The sequence below is a fragment of the Serinus canaria genome, chromosome 2, assembly GCF_022539315.1.
Source record: "Serinus canaria isolate serCan28SL12 chromosome 2, serCan2020, whole genome shotgun sequence".
In the NCBI taxonomy this organism is placed as follows: domain Eukaryota; kingdom Metazoa; phylum Chordata; class Aves; order Passeriformes; family Fringillidae; genus Serinus; species Serinus canaria.
Window position 1 is genome coordinate 66,323,173 of NC_066315.1, and position 14,262 is coordinate 66,337,434.

Sequence of the window (14,262 nt, forward strand, 5' to 3'; positions counted from 1 at the left end):
AGATAAAAGGAGTCAGCAGGGTGCCAGCAGCCTACATAAAACTGATGACAGCAAGGTATCATGCAAGCACTGATACACTACCACGCTTCTCTCAAGCTAGGCTTTCAGGAGCCAAGAGAAGAGGCAGAAGGATGTTACAAGAGACAACTATTCAGGTTTTGAAAGAAGTTCCTGTGCCACAGTTGGCCGGCTCAGCCAGCCAGTTTTTTGTTCTGCTCACTGTCCAAACTTGCATGGATGTGTAAGGGAGAATCTGACTCAGTCCCTTGTAGCTGCAGAGACAATGAGCTGGATCACAAGCAGAAAAAATATGCTTCCTATTGTCATCATCGACTCTATAAACAAGTGTGCAAACAGGCATTCTGCTTCTGGGGCACAGCTTTCATTATTGGTGCTACCTTCATTTTCCTACTGAAAAATCAGAATCAGAAGTCCTCATTCACAGAAGTGATGGTTCAGCATCATGAAATGCAATGTGCCTGCACACTTTTTACAACAAAGCTATTATCTCCTTCTTTTAAAAATGGTTCTCTCTCTAACTTGCACTTCCAAGAATGTCCACAGAAAAAATTAAGTACATACCAAATACTTTAAAATTTCAGAAGTTTATTGTCCAGAATAGCTCACATAGTACAGTTAGATTTTTTTTTCTTTGCTACAGGGAAATAAAGCAAAACAGTAGAAAATTGTATATGGGTTAACAGTAAAACAAAAGCCCAGCCTAATAATAGCCCTTTACATCCACCAAGTTATATTTCAGAAAATGGCTAGCCAAACATGAAGAAGCATCTGAAAGACAGTTTCATGTTTACAGTATAGATTCTAAACCAGTATGAAGGGCATTTTCTGTCCATATTGTTAATATATTTTTTTCATAATAGCAAATTGAAAAAGGTCTATGTGGATAAAAAGTTAACTGCTGCAAGATGTTCAAACCTCAGTTATCACCTTATGGGTTGATAGTAATGGATAACAGGAGAAGGCACATGACACAATATTTAAAATATACAGAGACCTATTAAAATCCTAAGACTAAGAAGAAATGGGAACCGAAACTTGAAATTCACAAATAGTACTTTTGCATTCCCTAATCTATATTCTATAAGTTTGCATCCAAACATTTTACAGCTTTTTCAGAAGAAAAGTGTAACATACCCAGAAAAGATTCCAAGGCTTTGCTTTGAGTTACTTTGTTGGTTTTTTTTTTTAGTAAATGGAATACAGGATAATCTAAACGATAATAAAATGCAGATACATTCCCTCACTTGTTATTAGCGCCCAATAGACCCACTGCTGAAGGCTGAGTATGAGTAGGAATATGAAGAGCTTGCTGAGGCATCAAAACTTCCTCTCCTAGACCCACTGCGTGAGCCTGAACGCGAGCCAGAGCGAGAGCCAGAGCGAGAGCCAGGTGCCGAGGAGACATTGTAGGGACTGGATATGCCTTTAGAGGAAACAGAGGCTGCTTCCAACAGTTTAAGCCCGGTGATGTCTTCCACCATTGACCGGTTCATTGCATCTTTGTAGGATATTTTCAGCTTGGTCTTGGGGCAGGTCAGAATTTTGGGATAGCTGTTGGTGTCTTGTAATTTCTGGGAAGCGCGGCCGTCAATCAATCCATTCCTAATGGCTTCTTCAGTAGTTATTCTTCCACGCACTTCTGGGTCCACGAGACCTCCAGTGAGGTACTGGAATTCGAGGAACCGCTGCCCAGCCTCATAAGGCAGCCATTTCTCCTTCACTGCTTCAGCTGCTGACATCCTCTTGCGTCCACCCTTTATGCCTTCGAACCCAATGAAGGCCTTCTGGGCTGGTTTGAGACGTGTGGCCATATCCTGATCGATGATCCCTTGGCTAGTGGCTTCCTGGAGCGAAAGCCTCTGGCCAGTGGTAGGGCATATTATGCCACCAGTGCAAGCCTGGGCTTCAAGTAACCGCTGCCCAGTGATGCTGTCCACGATGCCCCGCTGTATGGCTTCTGAAATGGAGATTTTCTCCAAGTTTTCTGTGTCAAATATGGCTGCAATAGGACTGCACTCATCTGGGGTCTCTGAGAAAGAACCACTCCTGATCACTGAAGAAGAGCTCCTGACACTCAGCACGGTGGGAGACCGAGTCACTGACTCGTGCCGGAACACCTCGTCAGTGCCATTACGGCAGGAAATCATGTCTGCAAACTGCGTCAGGCTCAAGCTGCCAGAACGGTACTGGTCAAAAAACTTCCTCTCCACCAGGCCTTTATCAATGGCATCTTGGATGTCATACTGGCTACCTGTTTTTCTGTCCACAAGGACTACTCTACTGCTGCCATCTGATCCTGTGATGGTTATTTCTTCCCACTCACACTCCTGTTCAGCTAGTTCTGTGTAGGTGTCATAATCTATGAGGCCTTTGCTGTAGGCCTCCTGAACAGACATCTCCCGGTTTGTTTCTGGGTCTACAATGACCACCCTGCGCTTCCTAAGGGTGTTCTTCTGTGAGGTGTGCACCACCTTCTTCTTCTCTCTCAGGGGCAGAAGGCAGAGCCCCGTTGCATCATCCTTTATGCATCTTTCTTTCAGCTGTAGGTAGGTCAAGTTTTCCTCAGTGTTGGGATCAAAGAACCCTTTGGTGTCATCACTTGGATCACTAAGGATCTGGTTGAGCTCCTCATTGAAGTAACCACGCTTGTAGGCTGTCTCTACTGGCAAGCGGTAGCTCTCTTTGGGGTCGATGATCCCTCCAGTAGCGATCTGCGCCTCCAGCAGACGAATGCCATGGCCTCTCTCTATGAGCTCTTTGTTCATTGCTTGGAACAGAGAAATGATGTTTCCAGTTTCTGGGTCTTTGTACCCAGTGACAGCTCTTTCAGCAGAGAGAAGTTTCTCTTTAAACTCAATTCCAACAAGGCCTCTCTTGTAGGCTTCCTCAACAGGCAGCCTCACGTTGCTGACAGGATCTACTATGAACCCTGTGGCTGCCTGGGCTTCCAGGAGTTCAAGGGCTGTTCCCGGCCTAACCAAACCTATTTTCATAGCCTGGTAAATGCCAAGTTTCTCTTTAGTAGCCTCATTGTAGATACCAGCAATACAGCTAGAGCCTTGAAGGAAATCAATAATTCTCTCACTCACTTCTTCCACTGTAATTGCACCTCTTTCCAAGTCATTCCTTGTTGATTCCTTAATGATTCCAGCCTCAAGCAGTGCATCTGCTGAGACAGGCTGCCTGATCCCTTGGAACGACATACTCCTCTTCTGCACTGGAAGGAGCAGCAGACCAGTGTGTGGTTCGATCCTGCATTTTTCCTTCAGCTGCATGTAAGTGACTGCCTTTTTGGTGGTGGGATCAATGAAGTTCTTTGTACTGCCCTGGCAATTGTTCAGCATCCTGTACAGGTCTTTGTCAATCAACCCGCGAGATAAAGCTACCTCTTTGGGTAGGAAAACACTGTTGACAGGATCAACTATCCCTCCTACAGCCAGCTGGGCTTCAAGCAGACGAATCCCAGTTTCTCTGTCAACCAAGTTTTTCTTGATGGCTTCAGACACCGGCACAGTTTTGCCTGAGAAAGGATCCTTGAATCCTGTAATAGCCTTTTCTGCTGTATAGATCTGTTCTCTATCATCAAAGTCAATCAGATCCCTGGCGATAGCACTGTCCACTGTTAATATCTCATTTCGGTGTGGGTCTATCACACCTCCTGTTGCTGCCTGGGCTTCGAGGAGCAGGACTGCATTTTCTGCTGTTAGCAGCTGGTTCCGTTTGGCCTCAACAAAAGAGTACTTTTGCCTGGGCGAAAGGGACACCCCTGCAATAGCACCTGCCCCTTTGAGGTAGGGTTCAATGTCAGCCGCGACCTCTTCCACCGACCTCTGCCCCTTCAGCAGTTTATCCAGTGTGAGTTTATCTATCAGCTGGCACTCGTACAGCTGCATGGCTGTGATCTTCTTCCGCAGCCCACTGAACACCAGCTTGGAGGCATCGAGACAGAAGTCTTCCTCGGTCTGCGTAGATCTGTGAGCCCCATATGGGCGCTGCTTGAGCTTCTCGATCTCTCTTTGCATCCTAAGACGCTCTGACTCCAGCTCTGACTGGTTTTTGACAGCGGTCTCTTCCAGTCTGCACCGGTATCTCTCCTCAATACGTTTGATTTCCATCTGCAGCCTTTCAATCTCACTCCTCAGGCTGTTCTTCTCCCTCTCGCTCTTCTCCCTCTCACACTGGATCTTCCTTATGGATTCCTCTGTTCGGGAGTGCTGGCTCTTCCACTGATTGAGATCATTCAGAATTTGTTGCTTCTCACTTTCCAGGCGTTGCTTCAAACGTGATTCTGACTCCAGAGTAACTTTCAAACGGTTCAGCTCCTCTTCTAATCTCTGCAGTCTGGCTTTGTCTTGCTCCAAAGCACTCATTTTTATCAGCAGGGTTTCTCTTTCTTGCATAATCTGACTGCACTGATTTTTGGATTCTTGAATCCTACTGGATGCCTAAAATTGTGGAGGAGAAATAAAGCAAGAAAAGATGGTTAGATTTTGTGTGGTCAGAGTTATGCCCTCTGCCTACAATGCTCTCCAGCCTGTCATTTAACCTGCAGCAAACTCCCACTGGAAAACATTCTAGTCACAGCAGTGCCTTACCCAAGATTACCAACACACACAAACCAGAGAAGACACATTATCCCTCCACTTACAGTGTCTTCAGTACTGCCAGGGACTCAAGAGACTTCATTCTGTTACCCACAGCCTCGACCTTCAGCTGATTTAGTTCTCTGTAACTTTTTGATACTTCTCACTGACAATACACAGAGCATTTGAGACTCATAAATAGCCTGGTGCTCCTACTGAACCAGGGGAATTTGCATCAGCTAAGGACTGGTCATGGATAAAAAGGAAACATATGACTCAATATTTGCTTGCCTGTTAGTTTCACATTGTTAGTTTCCAAACAATTTTACCTGCGTTGCCTTCCATTTTAATTCATGCAGTGTCTTCATGTATGTGTTCATACGCACAAACACCCACAAGCATGCATGTTTGTATGCATATTAAACAGAATACAAGTTTATCTACTTGTAATACATGCATATATATGTGTACACACACATATATATGTATATATATAAACATATATATATATATATATATATATATATATATGCGCACAGGTGTTATATAATCCTCAATGTTAGTATTTTGTTTAATATCAGTATTAAGATTTTTAGAATAAAGGAAAGAAAAACTGAATAAAAGATGAGAAAAGAAATACAAGGGACAAGTCTAGGAAAAAATACATTTCCGCAAGTGTCCACTTGTATATATTTAAAGAGTAGCTCTTTGTATAAGAAACCAGGCAGAAAAACAAAATATTAAAAAATGTTTTCTTTAACTTGTCTATGTTGTCTAAAGTTTTAGAAGTAAGGGCCAATAGTAAAATTTGCAAATTCCCTTAGTGACTTAAGAACATAAATCCCCAAAACAGTCCAAGAAAGATAGGCTTTTAGTATGACAGCTTCAGCTGTCAATGTGACTCAATCCTCACTTGGAGTCAACATCTTACGCAGTTAATCAGCACCCTGACAGCTTGTTGGTTCTGGGCTTTTTAGCCAGTTTAGTTTGTGACAGCACTCAGGTTAGCCTCAAAGGACAGCTTTAACCCATCCTGGCTGAAACAGCCTGGGAAGCACACAGCCAGCAGGGAACTGTTAAAACACAGTGGTATTCCACATACTGCTATTTTTCCCTAGGATAGTTTGCTGGACACTGGCACAGAACAGAGATTTCTTCTGGGGCAAGGCCTGAGAACAAAGCTCTCCTACATGATGAGAGCTTATGGCTCCCTAGAACAGCTCCCACGGAGTAAGTAAAGAGGTTAAGGAAGTGGCCAAATCCTGCCATTTTTCTTTAAAACTTAACCATGAGGAAGGGTCATAAAGGGAATGTTAGTCTCAAGCACAGTGACTTCAAACAGCAAAGAGTGAATTAATTTGTTCAACTCGACACTGCAATTAATTATATATTTGAGAAACAGTAAAGCTGGGATCAAAATATGTGTGAATACCTCTAGAGCTTGCTTTTGGAATTTTTCAATTTCCTGTCTCAATTTTTCCCTTTCTTTCTGTAAATCATTAAGCAACCCCTGAAGCTCCAGGGTTTGCTTGCTGCTCATCTGAAGCTGATTCTTTAGTTCAGCAATGGTGGTATTTTTCTCATCAACTTCATTTCTGACCATTCTGAGGTCATCGTACTCCAATCTAACATTTCGCAGCTCCTCCTCCAGTAACAAGTGTTCCTTGGTAAGGTTCTCGGTGAGAGATTGAAGCCTTTCGATCTCTATTTTGCACTCATTCAAGGCTTTGCTTTTTTCCTCAGAGGTTTTCTGTAAGTGCTCATATCGTAGGTGAGCCTGTTTTAATTGCTCCTGTTCTTGGACCAACTGACGACGTAAAGTCTCAATATCAGACGTGTATTTTCTTAACTCCTCCATGTATCTTTGCTTCTCTCTCACATGACCATCTAATACTTCTCTTTGGTGTCTAAGGTCATCTTCATTCCTCTTCTTTACAATAGATACTTCCTCTATCTGCTGTGTGAGATTAGTGATTTTAACCGATTGGTCTCTCAGAGATCTTCTCATGCCTTCTATTTCCTCCTCCAGCTTTTTCCTCCTGGATGTTTCCTCCATTAAATTTTTGTTCTGTCTGCAAAGCTCCTCCTCCAGCTTATGTTTCTGGATCTGCAAGTCTTTTACAGTGCTCTGGAACTTTGCACTTTCTTGATCCCTTCCTTTTTTCTCTTGTGAAACTCTTTCATAGTCAATTTTCAGTCTGGCCAGTTCCTGCTCTTGGATTCTCAGTTTGTTAATTGTCTCAGTTGCACTCGTGTTCGCTTTCTGCAGGTCAAACTGGACTCTTTTCAACTGACTGTTCTCATCCTCCACTTCTTTCCTCTGACTTGTTTCTACATCCAACAACTTTCTCAGCCTTTCAATCTCTTTGTTTCTTTCCTTAATGGTTTTAGAAGCATCATCAAGTGACTGTTTGTACCGCATGCTTTCATCAGAGTGTCTCTGAATAACTTGTTTTAGCTCAATCTCCAGCTGCTGCTTCTTCTGAGAAAGCTCTGAGCCAGCTGCCTTCTGCTGCTGAGCATTCTCTTCTATTTTCCGCAGATTATCTGTTGTCTGACTTATCGTATTCTTCAGTCTCCTAATTTCCTCACACAAATTCCTATTTTCTCTCATGGCATTATCAAGCTGTGTTCTATAATTATTTGTCTCCTCTTCCTTTTGCATGGTGACCTGATGAATTGTGTTCTTTGTGATATTAATCTCAGTTTCATATTTGTTCTTTAAACTAATAATTTCCTCATCATAACTGTTTCTTACCTTAGCCAATTCATTTTCAAGTTCCCATCGGCTTTTAGCCTCTTCCTGAAGCTGAAGCTTTAGCCTTTCCAGCTCCTTAGTTTTATCCTGAATAGTTGAGGCAGCCTCCTCAAGAGCCTGCTTGTATCTTGAGTTGTCTTCCCCACGAAGCTGAATGATCTGTTTCAGCTCCAGCTCTAACTGGTGCTTCTGCTGGGACACCTCAGAACTGCAAGCCTTCTGCTGGAGAGCATCTTCCTCTGCCCTCCGCCGCTGGTCTGTTGTTTGCAGAATGGCATCGTTCAGCCTCACAATCTCATCCTTAAGGTCTCTGTTCTCTCTTGTCAGTCTGTCAACCTGGGCTCTGAGGCCTTTTGCATCATCATCTTTTTGTGCAGCTATCTGCTGGATTGTTGTCTTCTTAATATTAATTTCTGTTTCATACTTGTTCTTTAAATTACTCATCTCCTCGCTAAACTGGTTCCTTACCTTAGCCAGCTCATTTTCATACTCCCTCTTCCGTGTGCCTTCGTCCTGAAGAAGAACTCTTAATCTTTCTATCTCGTACTCCTTCTCCTTGATGACCTTCTCAGACTCTAACTTCTGCCAACCAAGGCTGTCTTTCTCATTTTGCCTTGTTTTTTGCAGTTGGTCATAGTCATTCTTCTGCTGCTCATATCTATCCTCCAGCAACTTCCTTTTCCTTTTCTCATCTTCAGTCTCATAAGTCAGCCGGGTTATTCTGTCATTCAGATCCTTTATTTGGGCATAGCATTTGTCTAGGTTTTGCTTAGCAGAATTTCCATCCATTTCAGCTTGTCTTTTCATTTCTTCCAAACTCATCAGCTTTGCCTTGAGCTGAGAAATGTCCATCTGGTACTTCTGCAGATTTTGCTCCAGGAATTTATGTTTGTTGCTTGTCTCTGAATTTGAATCCCTAGCAAGTCTGAGTTCCTCTTCCAGGAGTTCAATTTTGGTGTTTTTCATCTGCAACACGATAGCAGAAAAACAAATAGAAAAACTCCCATAAATATTTTGACAACTGTTTCAAAATCACCAAATGCAATAAAATATACGTTGTAACACTGACAACTTAAAAATTAATTTTTTTGCTGCTTCAATGAGATCTAAACCCCCTTTTTCTTATTTAATGTCATCAAGACAAATTCTGGAATCTTTATTTATTCAGAAACTTTATTCAGAAATCAGCATATAATGACTTTCAGAGGGGAAAAGATACTTGACACGGGGAGGGACGTGTGTTACTGATAGTAAAATGTGGTCTAGCAGAAGTTCACCAGCAAGGTATGGAACAGTCACCTTTAGAACCTCCCCAGTTTTCAAACAGGTGAAAATCACATTCCATATATGCAACTTCTTTAATGGGCCTCTCTGTTTCACTGAGCTGTATCAAATCAGAAGTTGCTTCTTTCAAACCACTTTAGAATATGGTCTAAAATGAGGTGCCCTCGACCATGAGGAGCAAGTTTTCAGCACTGAGGTATCTGTGCTGTCACAGAGGTCAAGGCTGGGATGAGCAGGGAAGGACCACTCATGTGCCTTGATGAGCACATCCTTATTTACCAAGGAGACCAGTTCTCTACCTCACTTCACACACCACCTTGGAGGTCACTTTGTAAAACACTGTACTCTTTCACAAAAGATGCATGACTGCTGATATGCCTCCTTTGTAGGACACCTCTGAGTTCTGGATACAGTTTTGTGAGCTATTTTATACTGTACTTTCTGCCTCTGATTAGTGATAGTTTTCTAATCTGTGATGAAAATGAAATCTACAGGAAATAAAAGATTTAGAATACCTTCAGATCCTCCATGCTTTTTAACATTTCACTCAAGAATCTGTAATAATCTCCTGATCTCGTAAGAAGCTCTATATAGCGGGACTGAGCCTCATTAGCCTTGAAAAGAAACAAATTGTTAGCAGCTTGTACTAGAGTTAGACACAAACATACCTATGTCCAGACCATTTAAAGGATTCCAATTTACTTGAGCAAACACATCACTCGACAAAGTAAAAAGCAGATTCTACTCCTCACAAATTTACATGACTTTCTGAGGACCCTAAAAGTGTGAGTTCTTCCTTACAAAAAATCCACACCTTTTCTTGGTTTTTCAGGATTGTTTGCCCCCCACTGCTGATGTGATATTAAATTCAAGCCTTCATCCCGGGTTCATCACGCTCTTCCTGTCTGACAGTCACAAGTAACCCAAGATAAATTTTTAATAGCAGTTAATTCCCAGGCTGAAAGTGACTAAACCACTTGGGGCAAGAATCTGCCTTTCTCACAGTATGTATGCAGTGGACACTGCATAGGAATGAGGTAAATTCCTGAGGGCTAATCTAATGTCTGCACAAGCTCAGATCTGATTTTACAGCACAATGACTATTCTGCACTAATTCTTGTGCTTGCGTGCTTAGTGCACATTACCAGGGACAGTGCTAAGTGTTAGAACACTGCTGGGTATGACTCACAAGGGCTCATACAGACAAACAAATGCATTCAGAAGATTGAAGGGGAGGAAAGAAAGGTACCTCTTGTAGAATTAGGACTGCAGGAGACTGAACCACACTCTTCTTGATAGGTATGTTGAGCAATGTTTCTAATCCCGAACTGTAGGAAGCAACCTGTAGTTCATAATCCTGAAAAATAAGACAAAAAGCAAGACCCATTTAGAAACTGCCAAAGAATTCTCTGTGAAACTATTTCAGAAAATGCACGTTTTTGGGGTTATTTGGCTTTGTTTCCTTAATGAAAAGCTACATTTTCCCTTTGCTTATATTTCTGACCATGTAAAGATGATCCTCTGTCATAAACAGAAGCTCATCAGGTCAAGTATCCCTGTGGAGATTCATGGAGAAGAATGACAAGGAGAAAAGAGGAAAAACATTTCACAAAAACAAGAAGACAACTGTTTCTGTAAGTTGAGGGCTACACAGAACTGAAAAGATTCATAGGAGTAACTAGTCTAAGTACTGTTATCCACCAAAACTTCATCAGAAATAAGTCTCTTTTGTATCACATATGCCATGTCACATATATAGCAAAATCTTTGTCACAGAGAGTAAGATTGAGCTGGAGAAAGCACGGATATAAAGGTGACATAAAAATTCAAGGACCACAAAACCATTCCCTCTGTATGTTTTTGGTTTTCATGACTGTTGCACACCATTCCTCCTGCTAATCTGCATTTGTCTTGCCTCCTAGATCAGATCCTAATCAAACCTCATTTGTTAAGCACCAATCTGTTCTTGACTTCCTTATGTTTTTTAACACATGAACTGGAAAATTTGGTCTGGCTAAAAGGAGGCTTTGATTCACCTGAAGAGAAGCTCTCACTGGTATCTGCTGCATGATCTCATAGTCTTCAGGTGGCAAGTACCCAAATTGCTTTTATTGTGTTTTCTACTCAAAAGTACTTCACCCCAGCAATTTCTGTACACACACATCAGGGAGCTGACTTTTCACCCGTCAGCAGAGCAGAGACAATGAGATGTGCCTGACCATGAAAAACCACACCCCACAAAAATGCTGAGATCCAAGTACCTTAATTGCAGCTGAGCACTGATCTGCATGCTTGAGAAGCTCCTCGACTTTGTCTCGCTTCCCACAGATTTCACTGTGCAAGTTCTGCCAAGAGAAAAGTGAGCCGTGAAACACACCTGCAAGATTTACCAGTATTTCCTCCTGTACACACTGCCTCTATCAGAAAGCACCTGCTGCAGGGGACTACTGCAGCCCCTGAGGCTGAGACCTGAAAGGACCTGTACCTGGGCAGTTTTTACAACTGCAAGCTCTTTGGGCATGAGAAGGTTTTTCTCAGAGAATGCTCAACAACTGAAAAACCTCCAGTGCTGGGAAGGCAGAGTTCCTTGACTTTAGCTTAGATGTATTTACTTGATTTTTATTTTTGTGATGTAATTTGTCCCATAAGCTGATTCTTACAGTGCCTTGAATTAATTCAAAGCTGATGTGTAAAAGTGTCAGTGAATGTGTAGGAGCCAAACGCAGTCTTGTTCATAATCTGTTGCAGTGCTGACAGAAAGTAATGAGGACAATAATATTTCCTCCCTCCTGCCTTCTACATATGTGGTGTTTTTTGGTAGCTTGCATACTTTATAATTCAAAACAGGGCACTGTATTGCAGACTGTGTTGATCCTGATATTTTCTGTGTAGCAAAACAATTTCAATCCAACTAGCTGAAGACAACTCATTCAGGTGCTGCCTACCTTCTGATCATGTAGGTATCTCATGATAGTGTTGGAATCACACAGCTTCATGGACTCAATAGCATCCTGCCGGCGCTTGGCATCACACATCCACTTGCTAAGAGCCTGGTAGAGATCTCGGTAGGTTTTCAGCTGTTTGATCTGCCTTTCTAAATCCCATGACCTAGGGAAAAAAAGGGAAAAACCTGTCAAAATGGAAATTCTCTCTCAAAGTGCATTCTCTTTCTCTCTCTTTACACAGTTTTCAGAAATAAGACACAAATAAACTCACATAAAATTATGGGAAGCTCTGAAAAGGAGATTCTGAACAAAAATTTTAAATAAATGAGAATTGTACTGGTTATTAAACCCCCAATATGGGGTTTTAATACCTCACTTTTGAGTAAGACTGTAATACACAGAAGTTTGGCCTTTCTGTCAAAGTGAGGAATAAATAAAACTTGTAGTAATAAAAATCAAGTTTGCTGACTTCAGTACTCTTGTTCTCAATTTTCACTGAAGAACCAGCAACCAGTTAGGACTACATTTTGTCCTCAGATAAAAAACAAAACAAAACAAGCCATATCCCAACCTCCACCTCTCCCCCTCAAACAATCAGAATATGCCTTCTGTTCACAATTCAGATTCAAGGTTCAATTTTATTACTTCATTCTTAGTGTTAGTTTTTTAACCCTCAAGTACAGGGTGTTGAGGAATAAGCATGGTTGCTTTTTTGAGGGGGAAAATGCTGACTGGAAGTACTTAATCCAAGAACATTAGCAAGAATTATTTTTTTTTTTAACAACTCTTTAGCACATAGATTAGACATTTGCACAGCTAACTACATTTTTCTGCTTGGTCTTACACAATTCCTTTTGAAGTATGTTCAACCTATTCACAATAGCTCAAGTCATTGCTCTGAAGTCACCATTTGTCCTTTGGAAGCAAAGATTAGTGCACATCAGGTCTTTTAGAATTCACTGCTAAGATGATCTTGGTTGCAATAGCAATAAGGAAAATGCTCTGAAAACATGAACAAACCTGTTATCTATCTGCTTATCAGCCCTCTGCCAGCGGTCAATGAGCTGGGTGACTTTGTCACAGTACTTTCCAATGTCCATGTCATACAGGGTGTATGACTGGCAAGACTGTGAGTGAAGCTGAAGTGTTCTCTGCAGCTCATTTTCCAAGGTATTCAGTAATGACTTCTTCATATTTAGGTCTGCTTTCATTTTCTGGAGAAAAAACCAAAATGCTGTCATTTAATTTATTCTTGAGAACATACCGATCCTTAACCAATTTAACAGCATGCACAGTATGTTGGGATCTAAGTATGTTGTTTTTAACTCAGGAAGGTAGGTATAGTGATGTCAGCTGGACTTAAACTATTTAAAGTGAAACACCTATTTTGGTAAACAGCTCAGCTTAAAAATGTGTTTTAAGTTAGACTAAATAATTCGCTAAACCAAAGCCCTCTATTATATTCTGAAGCCAACATTTCAGTTTCTCAGAGCTCTGCAGAGCAGTTACCAGAGCAGAACAAGAGCCTTGCTTGTTCCTAGAAACAACTAACTAGAAAATTTCACTGAAGTATAAAAGATTCCTGCACTTGCAGCAGCTGTGGAATCAGGAGTGACATATCCAGTTTTTAAACATCTAAAAATCTGCACTGATTTTTTTTTTTTTTTTTGTCCTTGTTTTCCCAGTTACACTTTTATAAACAGCTTCCATGGAGATATTTCTTCACACACACACACACCCACACCCACATTTGTTTAGGTACACATACCTGCATACTGTGGGCATCACCAAAGGGAATATACAGCATGGGCTGTATATAAGGTCTGCCTTGCTTTCCCAGTCATAGGGATAACTACAGCCTTCAGTGAAATGCTCAAGCTTTTTTGGTTGGTTTTTGGTGGGTTTTTTTTTTTTTTTTTGTTTGTTTTTTGGGGTTTGTTTTTTTTTTTTTTTTTGTAGCTCAAATTTGCACCAGCTAAGAACAACTCCCAGCTGCATGGAAGGTCTCTGTAACCCATTTCTGTACACTATTATCTGTGTTTATCACTAGTGAATGTAGATTTAAGGCAGTATCTCCTTTCTTGTATGTAGGCTTATTAATTGCCCTTGTTGTTCTCTAGGTGTAAGATGTAAATTTGAGTGTTTATTGAGTGTCCTGGTTTTGCTACAGAGTCTATGTCAAAGCTTAGAGTGAAAAGTATTCAGCCTGTACAAGGGGAAAAGGGAAATATCTGCCTTGCTGAGCACAAAGTTGTCTTGCAGATCCAGTCTTTTATCTGGCTTTATCTGCTGGTCCTTTTGTACACTGAATGCATTTGGAAGAAGAAGAACTCTTTCATTATTTGCTGTTCTTGTCTTTAGTAGGGAAAAAGTGTGTAGGTGGTGCAAATGGAGCACAACCCAGCTACCTTTTTGTCATGTCAAATGAGAGCTAGAGAAACCTTCCAAACAGCTGTGGGGACAGCCAAAACCAGGGGGTGGAAGAAGTAATAACCTGTACGTTACTTTCAATAATTTCATAGAATCATAGTTTCCTGAGTTGGAAATGACCCACAAGGATCATTGAATCCAACTCCTGGCCTTGCACAGGACACCTCAAGAGTCACATTACATGCCTGACAGCACTGTCCAAATCCTTCTTGAACTCTGTCAGGCTTGGTGCTGCGACTAC

At 41.5% G+C, this 14,262-nt stretch overlaps 1 protein-coding gene across 3 annotated transcripts in view; it reads right to left on the minus strand.

Annotated features, from left to right (window-relative positions):
- Positions 1–586: 586 nt before the first annotated feature.
- DSP (desmoplakin) overlaps positions 587–14,262 on the minus strand; it is a 39,157-nt gene continuing 25,481 nt past the window's right edge. Inside the window, exons 18-24 of one of the 3 annotated variants that reach the window (XM_009089812.4) lie at positions 12,612–12,805; positions 11,592–11,754; positions 10,908–10,991; positions 9,896–10,003; positions 9,162–9,260; positions 7,831–8,328; positions 587–4,466 (exon numbers count right to left, since the gene is read on the minus strand). In XM_009089812.4, coding sequence (XP_009088060.1) covers positions 1,272–4,466; positions 7,831–8,328; positions 9,162–9,260; positions 9,896–10,003; positions 10,908–10,991; positions 11,592–11,754; positions 12,612–12,805 — 4,341 coding nt within the window. In that variant the 3' untranslated portion in view covers positions 587–1,271. Of the gene's footprint in view, positions 4,467–6,036; positions 8,329–9,161; positions 9,261–9,895; positions 10,004–10,907; positions 10,992–11,591; positions 11,755–12,611; positions 12,806–14,262 lie in introns of all 3 variants that reach the window. The other 2 variants (XM_009089740.4, XM_018923279.3) reach the window with 2 other exon arrangements.